The following is an 18,108-nucleotide window of genomic DNA, read 5'->3' as shown; positions in this document are numbered from 1 at the left end:
ACTCAGTGGGTTAAGGATCTGGTGTTGCTGTGGACTGTGGTGTAGGTCGCAGACACGGCTTAGATCATGAGTTGCTGTAGCTGTGGTGTAGGCCAGTGGCTACAGCTTCAATTTGATGCCTAGCCTGGGAACCTCCATATGCCAAGAGTGCTACCCTTAAAAAAAAAAAAAAAAAAGACTACTCCTCAGACAAGAATATGACACTAAAATGGAGGTCACACAAGTGCTAGGCAGAAGTTATCTTTGGCTAAGAGAGAAGGTGTTAGAGGGGACTTCTGGGCTTGAGTGGCTAACAGGATTTTGTTAGGCAGCAGTGATGTGCAGGAACGGTGTTGGAGAGGAACTGGGGCAAAACTTTTCATTCTTGCATGCCCAGAGCCAAACTTAGCCTGTGAGTATCCTATGAGTGTCTGTGAAGGCAGTAAATGAAAGGGAGATGGTTGTCAGGGCCTAGAGGGTTCCCTCAGATAGCTGCTCAAATGTTGAACACCTGTCTTAATTGCTCCAAGTCTCTGGTCCTGTAAAGAGATAGGATTATACTTCATTTGTCAGTACAGATTAGGTTCCACCAAATAAAAGAGCAGAAGTTTAATCTCAGAGGCAGTGCTCTCTGAAGGATTGTTCAGCAGCACAGAGATGGGTGCCAGCTGGCAAGGCCCCACAGGGAATGCTTGAAGTCCAAAGAAGATGTTGCTGCTGGCTGTGCAACTTTCGACTATGACCAAAGCCAGCTGTTTTTCCTTTTCTATTAATGTTAAATACGTTAGAGTTATAAAACAGGCTTCAGTCTATCAGTCTTTTCCAGGTTTTTTTTTTTTTTTTTTGCATTTCTGGCTGGCCCACAGCATATGGAGGTCCTGGCCCAGGGATCAGACCCAAGCTGCAGTTGTGACCTAAGCCGCAGCTGTAGCAATACCAGATCCCTAACCCACAGTGCCAGGCTGGGGATTGAACCTGCATCCCAGCACTCCCAAGGCACCACCAATCCCATTGCGCCACAGTGAGAACTCCACTTTTCCAGTTATGACCTAGCAAAATCTCAGACTAGTTCTAGAGCCCCTTTTGAAAACATGTTTTTGGAGAAAATGTAGTAGTATTAGTATTATTCCCATAGTCGTACCAAGGGCCTACACACAAAATCTAGACTTATGTCTCTTAATTTAGGTATTTCAATACATATGCATTTGGCAACATTATGGTCTCTGTCCTTTAGGAATTTACTCCTCCTGGAGTCAAGGGTGGTAGTTAACATATGCCAGGAGAAAAAAAAGGAAAGGAGTAAGAGACACTGGGACTGCCACTAAGGTTAGAAAAGAGCTTACTACTGTGACTTTTCAGTGCTCCAAGGGGAGTTATTAGTTGGTGCAACAGTGAGGCAGGAGCTTGTTTGGAATGTAGGCCACTGTGGCTCAAAGTGGATTAGGGAATGAATGGTAGATAACCAGAGGGTAGGGAGTGGCATCCAGATCCCTTAGGGCCTCACTGATCACCTCACGGACTGTTGTTGTTGTTCTAAGCCAAGGAAGAATTCTGAGCCAACGAAAGAAAAACCTTAACTTTGAGGTTTAGCAAGATCACTCTGGCTCCTGAGTAAGGATTAGGTTGTAGGGGAGCAAGGGTAGGGGCAGAAGACAAATTTAGCTATGAAAGTAATAATTCAGGTGAGGGCTTTTAGGGTCATAATGAAGGTCTGGGTGATATAGTATTAAAGTACAAAGGATCCAGATTTAATTTTGCTGATGGGTTTGAATGTTGGGTATGATGGGAACCCTGCAAGGACCTTTCTGAGGCCCTAGTGGAAATGCAGACCTGGGGGCTTCAGAGTAAGCTTAGTTCTTAGAGACTTTCAGGTAGATCTTTCTCCAGTTTTTTCCCCTACGTAATACATTCATTGTATGTATTTGTCCTGCTCCCCTCCAACAATAGAGAGGTTCCTTGATAAGAGGAATTGTTCACTGGTACGTGCCAGGCCTGCAGACAGCAGACTCCTTACATGAAGAGATGAACAATCCCATTTAAAGCAAATAGCAGTTCCCGTCATGGCTCAGTGGAAGCGAATCTGACTAGTACTTATAAGGACACAGGTTCAATCCCTGGCCTTGCTCAGTGGGTTAAGGATCTGGTGTTGCTATGAACTGTGGTAGAGGTCACAGATTTGGCTGGGATCCCATGTTACTGTGGCTGTGGCATAGACCAGCAGCTATACCTGTGATTCGACCCCTAGCCTGGGAACTTCCACGGGCCTGGGGTGCAGCCCTAAAAAGACAAAAAAAAAAAGCAATATGGACATCATAAAATAAAATTTTTTTCCCCCCAAAGCATAAATTTCCCCACTAATCTCACGTAGTATATTCTGTCAGGTATACAATGACACAAAAAAAACCCAATGGCCATTTTAAATGAGTTGGTTTAATTCCGGGTGGTACAGAATTTGGGATAGCACAATGCCTTAAAGAACGCACTTTGGCAGGATTCTGGGCTAGGTTTATATCTCATAGCCAAGGCAGAAATGACTGAAAAGAACCAAAGATGAAATGAGTCACTGCATTTTTTTCTTTCTTTCTTTTTTTTTTTTTTTTTTTACAAAAGTTTATTCTTAAATGTACAATAGGTTCCAAGACAACACTTCATTCTAGCTATAGGTGGCAAAAGATGTTATAGCAGGGAATCCAGATGTTTAAACAGGAATGGAATCATCATTGCTTCAGGCACAATGGAACAGTTTACTTTTTGCCAGATTTCTTAATTCCACCGGTGGCTGTAAAAGGAAAAAAAAAAAGTCTCATCTAGGGAAAAATATAGTTCTATGGTTTGAAGCCCCAGGGGCCTTACATGGGTCCCTTGTATGGCCCAGCTCTCTTTTTTTTTGCTTTTTGCTTTTTGGAGGCATATGGAGATTCCCAGGCTAGGGGTAGAATTGGAACCACAGCTGCCTGCCTACGCCATAGCCACAGCAACTTAGGATCCAAGCGGCATCTGCCACTACACCACAGCTCATGGCAATGCCGGATCCTTAACCCACTGAGCAAAGCCAGGGACTGAACCCACATCCTCATGGATACTAGTGGGGATCTGTTTCTGCTGAGCCACAAGGGAAACTCCCCTGGGCATTCTTTTTGACACAAGCATGCACAGCACTTCACCATATTGCATACTGTGAGTATACTGTAGAATGAGGATAAGGCAGGGCACAAGCAATAGGTATTTCAGAATGGCTCATTTAATCCTCATCCCCTATCAACCTGTTTTACAGATAACAAAGTCTTAGTGTTGTTCCAAATTAACAAACTGGTGTGCAACAAAGCCAGATTCCAACCTGGGTAACCTGACTTCCAAGTCCAAATTCCTCTCACATCACACTTTCAGTATTATGCTCCTGGGATCTGGTACACTAAATACCTTTATTTTACCAAATTTACCAATGACTGTATTTGGGACACAGTAGGTAATCTAACAAATAGTTATAGAATCAAGTATGCCTAATATAAGATTGAAAGTCCTAAGAGCTATGACAAAATAAACTTAAAAAAAAAAGTAGATGATGCTCAATAAGAAACCAGTAGTAGGAGTTTCCGTTGTGTCTCAGTGGAAATGAATCTGATAGCATCCATGAGGATGCAGGTTCAATCCCTGGCCTCGCTCAGTGGGTTAAGGATCTGGCATTGCTGTGAGCTGTGGTGTAGGTCACAGATGCAGCTCAGATCCTGCGTTGCTGTGGCTCTGGCACAGGATGGCAGCTACAGCTCCAATTAGACCCCTAGCCCAGGAATGTCCATAAGCCACGGGTGCGGCCCTAGAAAAGACCAAAAAAAAAAAAAAAAAAAGAAAAAAAAAAGAAAGAAAAGAAAAAGAAACCAGTAGTAAAGGACTTTAGTAAGGATTGACTTTCTCCCAACACCTAATCACAGATTATGCACAATACCTCACGTCACTCCGAGAAAGAATCTCAATAGCTAGCATCTCAGTGCTGTGTAAACAAAAACGAATAAACCCACTAGAATAGATGTTGAGAGAAGCCCTGAAGGACACTCCCACCATCCTAGACTTCACTGTCCCCAGTCTGGCTCATAGCAATCCAAGAGGATATAGGTAACTGCCAAGGAAATAACCACTAGTTTGATAAATGTAAACAGCACTTAAGAAAAACAGAAAGTACTGAGACTAATGGGATTAAAAGTCTTTTGATATGTAATCAATTCCTCTTATACAAAGGCAAAAGAGGCAGAATGGTAGAGAATTAGGTTAAAAAAGCATATTGTGCAATAGCACAGCCAAGGAGCCAGGACTTTATCCATTAGTCTAGGGGCATTCAGGATTGAAAAGACTCTGGATGCAAAAGTATATGTTAAAGTTAAGAGTAGTAAATCAAGAAATGTTATAAGCAACAAAGAAGCAGTGAATACGTATTTGGAGCAAGAACCTGTATAGGATATATGGAAACTCTACCGTATGAACTTGTAACTGAGACATACACATTTCCATTTCTGCCACTTTCCTAAGGAAGAGAAGCCTAAACTAGGTCTGGCTCCAGCTCTTTCTGCTGCTGCGAATCTAAGCTTGGCCAGGGTTGTCCACCGCTGCCAACACCAGCAACAGAGACCTCGCAACTCACTAACGAGGCAGGGCATTTACCTGCCCTGGCCAATATACAGAATGACGCTCAAACGTTTGTCTGAGCTCTACTCAATCTCACTTACCCAAGGGGCCTTTCCCCGCGGCCTTCGCTTTTAGCTCCTCGAGTTTCTTTTGCTCCTCCTTTTGTTTCTGCTTGAATGCCTTATCTTCCTAGAGAGAGAAAGAGCGGATTCACTCCAGGCAGATTTCCCAGCCCCTTCGCGCCCGTCCACGCCTCCGCGCCCGCACTCACCTCGTCCATCTCCTTGGCCTGTTTCTTGGGCTGCTTCAGGGGCTTCTTCTTGCCACCTGCGGGCGACACGAGCACGCTCAGCCTGGCCCCCTCCGGGTCCCCTCCCTCTCCGCCACATCACACCGGGCCTGCACACTTACCTTCGCGGCCCGACATGGCGCCTACCGCCCCTTCCCCAGACCCTGCCACCGGATGCGGAGCGCTGCGCCCCACCCACTGCGTCTATACCTCCATGCAGACCTGCTGATTGGCTCCGAGTCCGGAAGTTGTGTGCCCGCTGCCGGAAGTGGCCCTGCGGGGGGCAGGCACTAAAGGGTCAGAGATCAACTGAGCGGCGGGCGTTCGATTGAGGTTGAGGATCCCGCGCCCAGCGCTTCAGGTACGAGGGCGGAGGGCGGAGGGCGGAAGGCGAAGGGCGGGGGTGGGTGGTAGTGTCTTGCTCCGGGAGGGTCCGGAAGCCGCCAGGCATGCTTAACCGCAGACGCTAAGCTTGGGACCCTTCATGAGGGAAGCGCTGCAGGTAGACGAAAGGGTTTGTGCAAAGGCCTTGAAGCTAGGACACGTTCCTAGAACCGAGGAAAACACAGCGTGACTGGAGAGAGATGCCAGAGAAGAGGCAGAATTGGGCTGGGGCTAGATCGCCTGGTTCTAGAGCTTTGGAGGCCACTGAAAGGAATTAGGGTTTTATAATACAGCCCGGGGTGCGACATTTTGCAAACTCTGCTTATTCATCCAATACGTTTTTGTTGAGTGTGACCCATGCAGGTAGTACTTTAGGCACTGAGGGTGCAGCAGGGAACAGGCATTCATCTTGCTCTGGTCAAGCTGACCTTCTTGTGGGTGAGACCGAATATAGAATATAAGTAGATAAGTGAAATGCGTACTTTGGGTCATGTGATATGCGCCTGGGGGAAAATAAAGCGGAGAAAGTAGGTAAGGTGTCTTGGGGTGGGAGTGGATGGCTTTGACATTTGAGCAAGGAATAGGATAGCGAACAACTAGTGCAATGTGAAGATCCTGGAAGTTGGAATAGCCTAGTGTGCAACATCAAGAAGATCCTTGCACGGTAGTAATGTGAGGTGAAGGATGTGTTAGCTAATCTTCCTGTGGTAAACATTTAGCAGTATATACATGTATCAACTCATCATATTGTACACTTTTAACTTATACAATGATGTATGTCAGCTTTATCTTGATAAATCATGGTGGGGATGGGGGGTGTTCCATGTGACTGGAGCAGAGCAGGAACAGAAGACCAGTGGGAGATGAGGTCAGAAAAGTTGGAGAGCCAAGTGGTGAATGCCCTCTAGGCTAAGGACAAGATTTTGGCTTTTACCTTGAGGCAAGTGGAGAACCTTGCAGGGTTTGAGCAGAGGGAAACATGGTCTGACTTGTGTTTTGAAGGGATCAGTCTGCTCCGTTGACAGTAGGAGCTAGAGAGTATAAGCAGGGAGACCTTTCAGAGGCTCTTAGTATAATCCTGGCAAAAGATGTTGGTCGCTGGGACTAGGCGATAGCAGTGGCAGGAGCAAAGGGAAGGGTGATTCTATATTCAGTTTCAGAGGTAGAGATGGCTTTTGCTAATAGATTGAATGTGAGGAGGGAGAGAAAGCAGAGTCAGGGATGATGTGAGAGTTTTGGCCTGATTGGGAATTGGGGTTTCCATCAACCAAGATGGAGAATGTGGGAAAGCCACGTTTGAGAAGGGAAGATAAGGGCTCCATTAGCTTTCCAAATAAAGACGTGGATTGGGCAGTTTAGTTAATGAGCGTGTAATCTGGAGGAGAGGTATGGGCTAGAGGGGTCAGAACATTGTTTTTTAGTAACAGCTTTACTGAGATATGATTTACGTACCATACAATACTTACCTACTTAATGTGTACAATTTATTGGTTTTTAGTATATTTGCAATGTTGTGCAATAATCCCTACAATCAATTTTAATAAGCTTTTAAAAGATTATTTACTTATTTATTTAGCTTTTTTAGGGCTGCACCCATGGCATATAGAAGTTCCCAAGCTAGGGGCAAAATCAGGAGTTGTAGCTGCTGGCCTACCACAGCCACAACAGCGCAGGATCCTTAACCCACTGAGCAAGGCCAGGGATCAAACCCACAACCTCATGGTTCCTAGTCAGATTCGTTTCTGCTGTGCCACGATGGGAACTCCTTAAAAAGTATTTACTTATTTTAAAATGAATTTTTTTGTTTGGCTGCATCCGTAGCATGTGGAAGTTCCCAGGTCAGGAATCGAATCCATGCCACAGCAGTGATAACACAGATCTGTAACCCACTGAGACAGTAGGGAACGCCCTACAATCAATTTCAGAACGTTTTTGTAGATGACTTTTCAAGGCACCGGACTGGATGAGAGAGGAGCCTAAGGATGGAGTCCTGGGGCACTCTGTGTAGAGGTTGTAGAAATTAGTTGGGGACTGGAAGCCAAGAGGATAATGCAGTTCAAGGAGGAGAGGGTGATCATGAAGCACAGGTTGCTGATGGCAAGTGAGACGAGGATAGAACTGATCATTAGCAACATGGAAATGACTTCGACAAGAGCAGTTCCAGTGCCATGGTAGGAGTGAAGGCCAGATCAGAGAATGCTTTCTTTTCTTTCTTTTTTTTTAATGGCTGCACCCATGGCATATGAAAGTTCCTGGGCCAGGGATCAAATCCACACTACATTGACCCAAACTGCTGGAGTGGCAATGCTAGATTCTTAACCCCGACACAACACACGGGAACTCTGGATCAGAGAGGGTTTAAATCAGAATGGGTGAAGAGGAACTGGAGACAGCTAGTGCAGTTACTCTGTCAAGGACTAAAGAGGAGCAGAGAAGTGGGACAGTTGCTGGAGGGGGTGTCAAGTCAATTACTGAGCAATGTCTGAGGAGGGGAGAGGACCTGGGGTATAGCTTGGTCTTCCCTAGAGCATGAATTGTTTTCATCCTGAGGAACAACAGAGAAGGTGGGAATGAGACAGTGTCAAGTGGGAAACTCCTATAGTAGGAGTTTATGGGACTTCTCTCCCACTTTTAAAATATCTTCTTGGTGAAAAATGAAGCAAGCCCATCAGCTACAAGGGAGGAGGTACCAATGATGGAGGTTGGAGGAAAGGGCATTTGGTAGGAGGTGGTTATCTGGATGGAGTAGGAGAATGGGTTTGGAGGGGCAAGATTCTGAACTTGGCCTTCAAAGTTCATCTGTCTGGCCTATCCGTCCACTTTCTTCTCCTCTCCTCTGCTGCTTTCCAGCTGCCCTGGTTGCTTTTTGGATTTTGGACTGCCTCAAGTGCTTTTCCACTTTTTCTCTATGCCAGGAACTTCTTCCTTTTGCTGGTTGGAGGGCCCCTGAGACATCTAAGTGAAGAGGAGCTGGGAGTCAAGCCAGGGTGGGAGGGTGGAAGGCAGAGAGGAGGGACTGGTGTGGAGAAAAAAACTTGGAAGTCATTGGTGCCTCCCCTCCCAAACTGAAGTCCCTGCTTTCTCCAAGCTTAGGTTCTGGTGAGGAGCAAGGCAACACATGAAGAAGGCAATATGTGTCTGATGTAGAAAAAGAAAGCAGGTGAGGTGGTCAAGGAGGGAATGGTCAAGAAACTCCTTATCAGGAGGTGACATTTGAGCAAAGATATAGGAATCAGGGTGATTCCAATGAACTTGTGGAAGCAGAGGTCCAGGCAGAAGAAATGGCAGGGCACAGAGCCTGTGGCAGGATTGTCTCAGCAGGGTAGGGTGGGTTATGTACAGGGAAAGAGAGAAGGAAGGTGTTAAGGGCTGAGAGGACCGGGGCTTGATGGCCACTGGCAGGAATGGTGTTCATGCCTGGTGACATGTGATCTGAATTATGAGTTAACAGAGCCTTTGGTTGCCACATGAAGAACAGTTGTGAGGGTCAGGGGAGGAAGCCAAGCCTGTGTAGGTGACCGTAGCTGTCATCTCCACCAGGACTGTGGGTCCAGGAATGGGCTGCTCTTGGAGGAGGAGCCAGGAAAGGAGGCTGAGAAGGGTAGTGATTTCAAAAAGAGAGGATCTTGAAAGTTGCAGAGGTGTTGGAGAGCAAATCTGAGTAGCAACTGCTTATTTGGTGAGGGTTTTTGTTGTTAGGTTTTTTTGGTTTGTTTTTTGCTTTTTATGGCTGTACCTACAGCATATGGAGGTTCCCAGGCTAGGAACTGAATCTAGCAACACCAGATCCAAGCCGCATCTGTGACCTACACCACAGCTCATGGCAATGCCAGATCCTTAACCCACTGAGCTAGGCCAGGGTTCAAACCTGTGTCCTCATGGATATAAGTCAGATTTGTTTCTTTTTTTTTTTTTTTCTATTTCTTGGGCCGCTCCCTCGGCATATGGAGGTTCCCAGGCTAGGGGTCGAATCGGAGCTGCAGCCACAAGCCTACGCCAGAGCCACAGCAACTCGGGATCCGAGCCACGTCTGCAACCTACACCACAGCTCACAGCAACGCCAGATCGTTAACCCACTGAGCAAGGGCAGGGACCGAACCCGCAACCTCATGGTTCCTAGTTGGATTCGTTAACCACTGTGCCACGACGGGAACTCCCTTTTTTTTTTTTCAGATTTGTTTCTGATGAGCCATGACGAGAACTCCCTCTCTCATCTCTTGATCTTTTTTCCCAGAGCTGCACCCATAGCATATGGAAGGTCCCAGGCTAGGGGTCAGATTGGAGCTGTAGTTGCTGGCCTACACCAGAGCCACAGCAACATGGGATCCGAACCTTGTCTGCAACCTACACCATAGCTCATGGCAATGCCGGATCCTTACCCCACTAGGTGAGGCCAGGGCTCAAACCCACATTTCTCATGGATAGTAGTTGGATTCATTTCTGCTGAGCCACAAGGGAACTCCCACACCTGTTGTTGTTTTAAGGCGGAAGTTTTACAGGGCTTCAGGAGAGCAATCTTGGTGGTGGAGTGTGATTAAGAGAGAGGTGGGCTGAGGAAGTAGTGATAGCCAAAGGCAAACCCTTTCTATTGAACATGGCTGAGGAGGGCAGGTGCTTTGCTTGATGAGGGGTACACCTGCATGATTATTGTGGGGCCACAGCTCGTGGTCAGTGGGCACTGGCATTGAGCCTAGGAGGCTTGCCCCAGCTTGCTGGGGCATGGATGGCGTGCACTCCCATGGGCCTTATGAATGGGGCCCAGGGGTTCCGGTGCAGCATTGGTTTGGAAACACTGTTCCAGGGATGTCCCCTTCTGTCGTGCTCAGCTCAGGCTGTGGCCAGGAGGCCTGCCCTTACCCAACCATCTTTGTTTTCTAGAGGGCTCAAACTTCTCCAAGGAAGGCTCCATAGGGAGGAGGTGGCCTTATCCCTTACCTTACATCAGGAAAGGTATTTCTCTTTTTTTGGCTGTGCTAACAGCATGCGGAAGTTCCTGGGCCAGGGATCAAACCTAAGCAACGGTAGTGAGAACATTGGATCCTTAACCACCAGTCCATCAGGGAACTCCAGGAAGACCCTTTCTTTATAATTGGAGCTCTTCTAGTCTGTGTTCCTGTCCCCACCCCCCTCTGTGTCTCTCTTTCTGGTCTGGTTGTTTGGCCATCGGGTGTCACTCTGACAGCCAGAGTCAGTACTTGGGGGGCAGGGGTGATTTGACCAGAGGAGGGTGCTCTGGCCCATGTTTTGCCCTGGGAACATGGGTCATCTGGCCTTCTCTTTAGGGACCTCAGAATCACTTCTGCTCTTGGGCTCCAGCGAGGCCTGACTGGATAATGGGAGACTGCCTGTGCTGTGCAGGTAACAGAAGTAGGCGTTGTTGGGGCCCAAACATCAAAGCAAGGTTGAAAAGGGAAAGACTAAAGAAACCTAACCTGTTGAGCAGAGACTCAGGTTGGAGAGGAGGAAGAAAGCTTATAGAAAGTGAGAAATGTGAGACTGGGAGTTGGTTGCCCGGAATGTCTGGGCTTGGAGGGGCAGGAGGAAAGTTGGTGTGAACCTAAGAAAAACTATCCTCTGTGAAGAAATCTGGGTGGTTTTGTTTTGTTTTATTTTCCCCCTGGAATTGTCTTTTCAGAGGAGAGCTGAGGAGAGGGTTTTCTGCCTGGCGACATGGATGACCTTTGTCCTAGAACAGAAGTAAAACTGCTTCCCCAGTGCTGAGGCAGCCCTCAGGGAGACTAGGACGTTGGTTTTGATGGTCATTTATAGGAATCTTTCTCTGAAATCCCCCTCAGTCAGTTCAGTTTCCCTGTGAATCTTTTTTTTTGTCTTTTTAGGGCCATACCTACAGCATATGGAGGTTCCCAGGCTAGGGGTTGAATTGGAGCTACAGCTGCTGGCTTATGTCGCAGCCAGAGCAATGTCAGATCTGTGCTGTATCTGCGACCTACACCACAGCTTACGGCAAAGCCGGATCCTTAACCCACTGAGTGAGGCCAGGGATCAAACCCGTGTCCTCATGGATACTAGTTGGATTCGTTAACAGCTGGGCCATGACTAGAACTCCTCCCTGCGAGTCTTTATGAGTCTTTGAGGGGCTCTCTCTGAAGTGCAGGTTTAAGAATTAAGAACTTCCCTTGGAGTTCCTGTCATGGCTCAGTGGTTAACGAATCTGACTAGGAACCATGAGGTTGTGGGTTTGATCCCTAGCCTCGCTCAGTGGGTTAAGGATCTGGCGTTGCTGTGGCTATGGCATAGGCTGGCAGCTATAGCTCCAATTAGACCCCTAGCCTGGGAACCTCCATATGCTGCAGAAGTGACCGTAGAAAAGGGGAAAAGACCAAAAGAAAAAAAAGAATTTTCCTTGAGGAAGTTCCCTCGTGGCTCAGCCGGTTAAGGATCAGGCATTGTCTCAGTGGTGGCTCAGGTTGCAATGCTGCGAGAGTTCAATCCCTGACCCAGGAACTTCTACATGCTCCTGGCAGGGCCAAAAAAAAAAAAAAGAAAGAATTTTCCTTGAGATTATCAGAAAACAGGACACCAGGATTCTTATCCAAATCACTTTAGAGACTTGGGAAGGTGGGAGGAATAGGAGTGTCTGGTTCTTGTGGCTTCATGGAGGGAGGTGGAAGGCCTGTGTTCCTCCCAGTCTGCTCCATTGTCTGGGAGCACCAGGTGAAGCCTGACCCTGGTGGTTCCCATGTCTGGGCCCAACAGAGTGGTGCTCAGTTTGGAGTTTTTAATGGAAACTATTCTATTCAGAACTGTTCGTAGGCCTTGAGACCTGACTTAAGCTCAGCCTTTCTCAGCTGTGAGCTGATCTGTCTGGCATCCCCCCACAGATCTCCTGATGACAGGGTGCAGCCCTGTGTTTGCCATGCAGCACGTCGTGGGTGTGTCCCCCATACTGGTGCGGAGAGGCCTCCTTGGAAAGGACCTCTTTATGACCAGGACTCTCTGCAGCCCAGGCCCCAGCCAGCCCAAAGAGAAAAGACCTGAAGAGGTGGCCCTTGGGCTTTACCACCGCCTCACAGCCCTGGGAGGAGTCCTGGGGCACAGTATTCGGCAACAAACATCCTCCACGGCCAAGGCTTGGTGGGACAGATATGAAGAGTTTGTTGGACTCAGTGAGGTTCGAGAGGCCCAGGGAAATGTGACTGAGGTGAGGAGGGGAGATGGGGTGGTTAGCCCTGCCCTTTGACCTGGGCAATATATGTAGCCTGGAGGCTCTTGCCAAATAAATCACCAACCATAGGTGCTGGGAAGCTACATCCAGATTTGTCATTTCATGAACAGATACCACTGGTAGAGGGAGCTGACTCATTTCTCACGTGATAGCTTGGGTTTGAAAACTACCAGGGTGAAGGGCTCTTCCCCCCCCCACCCGCCCCCGAAAACAAGTTGCTGTGTATGCTGTTTACCATTGAGTCCTAGGCCATTAACATCCTTTCTGTTAGGCCAGCAAACACTTCCTTAATTGACTGGCGGTTTGTGGTGATCATTGCCTGGAGGCTTGCTGCGTTACAGTGTCGTCAAAGCCCGTATGTGATTAAAACATCCCTCATGAAGGTAGAGGCACTGGGAAACATCAGACTGTGAGGTGGAAACGTCAGACTCTGGTTGTCAAATCCTTTGTGGCAGTGGAGATGTGTTGTGCCATTTCTGTTCCCACTCCTGCCTGAGTGCAAACCAGGGGTAGGAAGAACCTAGGGTTCAGCTGGAGGTTTTGAGGCACAGTGCTGTCTCTCCCTTTGGAGGTCATGACTTTTGCCCAAACCAGAGTTTCTAGGTCTGTAGAATGGAGGCCAGAGCAATGCCTTTCAGGCATTTATTGGCAGGTTTAGATAAGGTAATACACATGAAGCGGATTAAAATCCTGGGGCCCTTGGAATTCCTGTTGTGGCTCAGTGGTGATGAACCAAACCAGTATCCATGAGGATATGGGTTCGATCCCTGGCTTTGCTCAGTGGTTTAGGGGTCCAGTGTTGCTGTGAGCTGTGGTGTAGGTTACAGATGTGGCTGGGATCCCATGTTGCTGTGGCTGTGGTGTAGGCCAGCAGCTGTAGCTCCTATTCGACCCCTAGCCTGGGAACCTCCATATCTGCAGGTATGGTCCTAAAAAGACAAATAAACAAACAAAAAACAAAAATCATAGGGGCCTGCTGTGGTTTGTATGAGACTAAACTAGCGTCAACTGGTTAGGTTGACACCGATTGTGTGCAACCATCTAACAAGCTATTTCCAAGTCTCTCAGGGGTGGGGTGTTTGCACTTGAAGGGATACATACCATGATGCTGATGGGCATGGCCTGAGGCTATACTTTGAGGAATGACTGTGTGAGCCAGGATTATGTGTCAAAGGGACTCTCCACTCTTTGTACTGACACCCCACTGACCTCTGCCCAGTCTGGGAATAGAGCAGAGCCTGTGTGGGTGTGGGGAGAAGGGGCAGATGTCTTCTCTTGTTCTCTCTGCAGGCAGAAAAAGTGTTCATGGTGGCTCGTGGACTTGTCCGGGAGGCTCGGGAGGACTTGGAGGGTCAACAGGCCAAGCTGAAGGAGGTGAGGGACCGTTTGGACCGCATCTCTAGAGACGATAACCAGTATCTGGAACTGGCTACTCTGGAGCACAGGATGCTGCAGGTAGGCACCTTCCCCACCTGGACTGGAACCCTAGCCTGGCAGGTCATGGAGGGGTGAGGTGGGAACTCTTGACCGCTTTGGTGGTCAGAGAGCTGGTGAGGAGGTAAGCCAGAAGCCCCTGTGAATGGACGGGGACCCAGGTTTCCAGGGCCTCTGCACCAACTTCCTCCTAGAGTACTTGGGGGGGGGGGGGATCAGTGGTCCAGGACAGTGTATAATCTAGGTCCCAGATTACTGAGGAGGGGGCACCATGGAGGGGGCTTACCCAGAGAGAGACAGACACCTCCCTTCTGTTCTAGACACATTCTCTAGACACCAGAGCATGTCTGGTCAGACCCACTGCTGCCAGGGGAAGAGGATAGTACCGTTCACCTTGACCAGCCCCAATTTCTTTGCTCCCCCACCTGGACCAGGCTCATGTTGCTCTCACTCATTCACTGTGTTTCTGGAGCATGTAATCTGTGCCTGGCGTGAGGCTGAGCCCTGGGGAGATGGTGGTGGGACATCTGCTGGCAGCTCCAGCTGCTGGGCTGTGCTGCTGCTACAGCTTTGCTTCTGCAGGAGGAGAAGAGGCTGCGCATGACCTATCTGCGTGCCGAAGACTCTGAGCGAGAGAAGTTCTCCCTCTTCTCTGCAGCTGTGCGGGAAAGTCATGAGAAGGAGCGCACTCGGGCTGAGAGGACCAAGAACTGGTCCCTCATTGGGTCAGTCCTGGGGGCCCTGATTGGTGTGGCTGGCTCCACCTATGTGAACCGTGTGCGGTTACAGGAGCTGAAGGCCTTGCTTCTGGAGGCTCAGAAAGGGCCTGTGAGCCTCCAGGAGGCCATTCGAGAACAGGCATCCAGCTACTCCCTCCAGCAGAGGGACCTCCGTGACCTCATGGCGGACTTGAGGGGCCTGGTGCAAGCCGGGCCTGGGCAGAGCTCTTTGTCCCAGGCAGGTACTTCACCTACCCATGACAGAGACACAGGTGTCCTTTCAGCTACCCTGAAAGAGCAGCTCAGCCATTCCAGGCAGGTCCATTCATGTCTAGAAGCTTTACGAGAGCAACTTGATGGCCTGGAAAAGACTTTCAGCCAAATGGCTGGGGTGGTTCAGCTTGCAAAGGCTGCAGCGCATCCAGGCATGGCGGAGCCAGGAGATGGGGCTCTGCCTGGCTCCTTGCTGGAACAGGGGAGCGTGATCTTGGCGCTGTCGGACACGGAGCAGAGGCTACAAGCCCAGGTCAACAGGAACACCATCTATGGCACACTGGTCACCTGCATGACATTTGTGGCCGTCCTGCCTGTGCTTTATACACTGTTCAGGGCCAGCTAGCCCCTGGACGCTTTTCCAGAGGGTCTGAAGAAATAGGTATGGATGTGGATTTAATTAGAGAATGAAGCAGTTAAACTGAGCCTTTGGGGGTGCACTCAGCCTGAGGCTGAGTCCGAGCACTGTCTGTGTGGCTTACCAGCAGATACACTTTGCTTTTTAGGCAGCACTCATTTACATTAACTGTCAAAAATTTGTGCTAACGTCCAATTAAAATGTGTTTGGGGTTTATTATTTAAAATAATTTATACTAGACTAAGGTTTGTCCATTGAAAATTGAGATTTGGGACTGTGGGTTGGGCCTGAAAGTAAGGTCATCACCCGTTTTTAGTTTCTCTCTCATCTCTTTTGTAAATATTTATTTTTATTCTTTTAAATTTTAGGGCCGCACCCGTGGCATATGGAGGTTCCCAGGCTAGGGGTTGAATCGGAGCTACAGCTGTCGGCCTATACCACAGCCACAGCAACTCGGGGTCTGAGCCACACAACTCGTAGGTATGTGACCTACACCACAGCTCACAGCAATTCTGGATCCCTGGCCCTCTGAGCAAGGCCAGGGATCGAACCTGCATCCTCATGGACGCTAGTCAGGTTTGTTTCTGCTGAGCCATGACGGGAACTCCCTCTCTTATCTCTTGATCTTGCCCTTTGGCTCAGGACCCATTTGGATGCACTTACCCCTTGAGGCCTGGATTTTTTTCTCTCTTTCTTTCTTTTTTTTTGGCATATGGAAATTCCTGGGTCAGGGGTTGAATCCATACCACAGTGGCAAGCTAGCTGCTGAGGTGACAACGCTGGATCCTTAACTGGCTGTGCCACGACAGAGCTCAGAGGCCTGGATTTTCACTTAGGATTTCCTGGCCTGTCTTTCACTTGCCCAATCTCCCTGTGCCAGATGGCCCATGGGTTCTAGTTGTCTGCAAAATACTCGTTGGTAATCATGGTTACTGCCCCTCTTCTGAATCACTTTCTCACTTTCTCTGCCATGTTGGGGAAAACTTCCTGGTTCTAACACTGGAGGAATGATCAGAGGAGAGTGGGGAAGAGGGATTGGGGGAATGGTTGGTAAACATTGCTGGGAACATAATTACAGGAATTGGCAGCCGGTCTGGTTCCTTGGTGCAAAGAATGCTTTGGGCAGCACCACTCGGGTGTGGGTGTCATCCCACACACAGCCTAGGGATGGCCTCTGTAGGCATAAGCAGAGCTCAGCCCACCAGCAGTGTGAGTGGTGAGGCAGTGATGGGAGGAGCCTCCCAGAGGTGGGAGGTGCAGATGGGGGGCGGGGACATGGAGGCAGACTGCCCTGAGAACCCTTGACTTCTCTCTTTTCAGTGGACAACAGCCACTTTGACCTCCCAGGCTAAATGGTCGTGGGTGGCCTTGAATGTCCTTGAGTAAATAGAAGTAGTGAGGAGGCACTCTGCTTGAGCTGTGGGTCTGGAGAACCCATCCTTCTTTCTGGCTGCACAGAGGTGTGCAAGGTCTGCAGATAGGGGCTTCTGCAGGTTGGGCTTGTTTGCCTCTGCAGAGCTGACTCAACAGCAGAGGCCCGTGGAACCAGAAGTGCTTCCATGAGGTGCCCTCCCTTCTTGGGCGCCTGTGCTTAGGGCAGTGAGCATGGCTCAAGTGGCCCCGTGGATGCTCTGAACTGAGCCCCCGATCCCTTGGTCATTTGGTCACTCTATCCAAGGCATTATTTCCTTTTTGTAATGATTCTTCAGAAGAGCGTGGAATGAAATGACCTCTACACTTGGGCTATGTTCACCCTCCATCAGGGGTAGGAGATGCCCTATCTGTGTATAGATGAGGGGTATTGTGGCCTTTGGGAATCCTAGGTCCCCCTCTCGGGTGAGGTAGGTACTAAAGGGTATGCATTTGAGTGAATGGGTCTGGGGAGAGGAGGATTCCAGGCACATGCTGGCCCCCTCCCCCCCAAGCTGCACAGGCAGAAAAGTTGAGGTGTGTGAAGGCTTGGCTGAGATGGTGATGAGTATGCGGGAGTTGTGGAGCATAAGGTTAGAGAATGAAGTGGAGGACCGGAGTGCCAGATAGGCACCTGGGGTCTTTGATGTCTGGAAGCCACGCGGGAACTGGTGCAGACAAGGTGCTGAGCGCCTGGACCCAGGTGCAGGAAGAGATGGTGGAGGAAAGGGAGCAACCTGAGGAGTTGGGGAGGAAGAATTTGGAAGGTGGAGTTGGAAATAGGAGAGTGAAGGCAGGCTCTGGATGGGTAGCAGGTGGGAAGAGGGTGCTGGTAGTTTAGCTCTTTTGACAATAGCCAGTGCAGATGACCTGAACTTTCTGGTTGAGGCTTCCCCAGCCTGTGGAGGATATGGGGTCTTCCAGGGAGGTCTGTATATGAAAAAATTTGCCTTCCAGGAGGCTGTCCCCATGGCCTCCAGCCAGAGTCCTTCAAAAGTCTTAAAAAGATGGGCTAGGTCCTGGCTCCTGAGTTTGCAGTGGGCAGGGTGGGGTGTGAAGGGCCTGGCATAGGGCACACCTGGGCCTCAGGAGAGAACCCAGATGTTCCTCCCTCCGAAGGCCCGGATATTTGCTGGTGAGGGAGTTCAGACTTGCCCAAGGCTTCTCACCTTGGGGTGGGTCCAGGTACAAGTCTGGGAGGAAAGGAAAGAAATGTGCCCTTACATGCCTTAGATGTGCACTTTTGCAGCGGTGCGCCCTCCTCTAACAGCCGGCCTAGGTGTGGTAGCACCTCCACTTGGCGGTGAGCAAATAGGCGTGTGTGTTTGGGGGGCAGGGGTCAGGTTACTTGGCTTAGTGATAGCGCAAACCCAGGCCCAACCCCAAAGACTGCGCGCTCTTCCCGCACAGCCAGAGGTGGGGGCGGGAGGGAAAGGTTGGCTGTTTGGGAGTTCTGGGA

The 18,108-nt window shown here is 49.2% G+C and overlaps 1 protein-coding gene across 2 annotated transcripts; it reads left to right on the top strand.

Annotated features, from left to right (window-relative positions):
* The first annotated feature begins 5,134 nt into the window (after positions 1 to 5,134).
* On the top strand, positions 5,135 to 15,465 carry CCDC51 (coiled-coil domain containing 51). 2 transcript variants are annotated; one of them, XM_047773464.1, is made up of 4 exons: positions 5,135 to 5,246; positions 12,112 to 12,431; positions 13,746 to 13,910; positions 14,472 to 15,465. In XM_047773464.1, exons 2-4 carry the CDS (start codon positions 12,120 to 12,122, stop codon positions 15,225 to 15,227), a joined length of 1,233 nt encoding a protein of 410 aa, XP_047629420.1. In that variant the 5' UTR covers positions 5,135 to 5,246; positions 12,112 to 12,119; the 3' UTR covers positions 15,228 to 15,465. The 2 variants fall into 2 exon arrangements, with proteins under 2 accessions (XP_047629420.1, XP_047629427.1); XM_047773471.1 differs by lacking the exon at positions 12,112 to 12,431 and having other exon boundaries at positions 5,137 to 5,246.
* The last annotated feature ends 2,643 nt before the right edge of the window (positions 15,466 to 18,108 follow it).

This window comes from Phacochoerus africanus, chromosome 1 (assembly GCF_016906955.1).
Source record: "Phacochoerus africanus isolate WHEZ1 chromosome 1, ROS_Pafr_v1, whole genome shotgun sequence".
Classification (NCBI taxonomy): Eukaryota; Metazoa; Chordata; class Mammalia; order Artiodactyla; family Suidae; genus Phacochoerus; species Phacochoerus africanus.
Note: the sequence above shows the minus strand (reverse complement) of the source record. Positions and strands in the feature narration are given on the sequence as shown.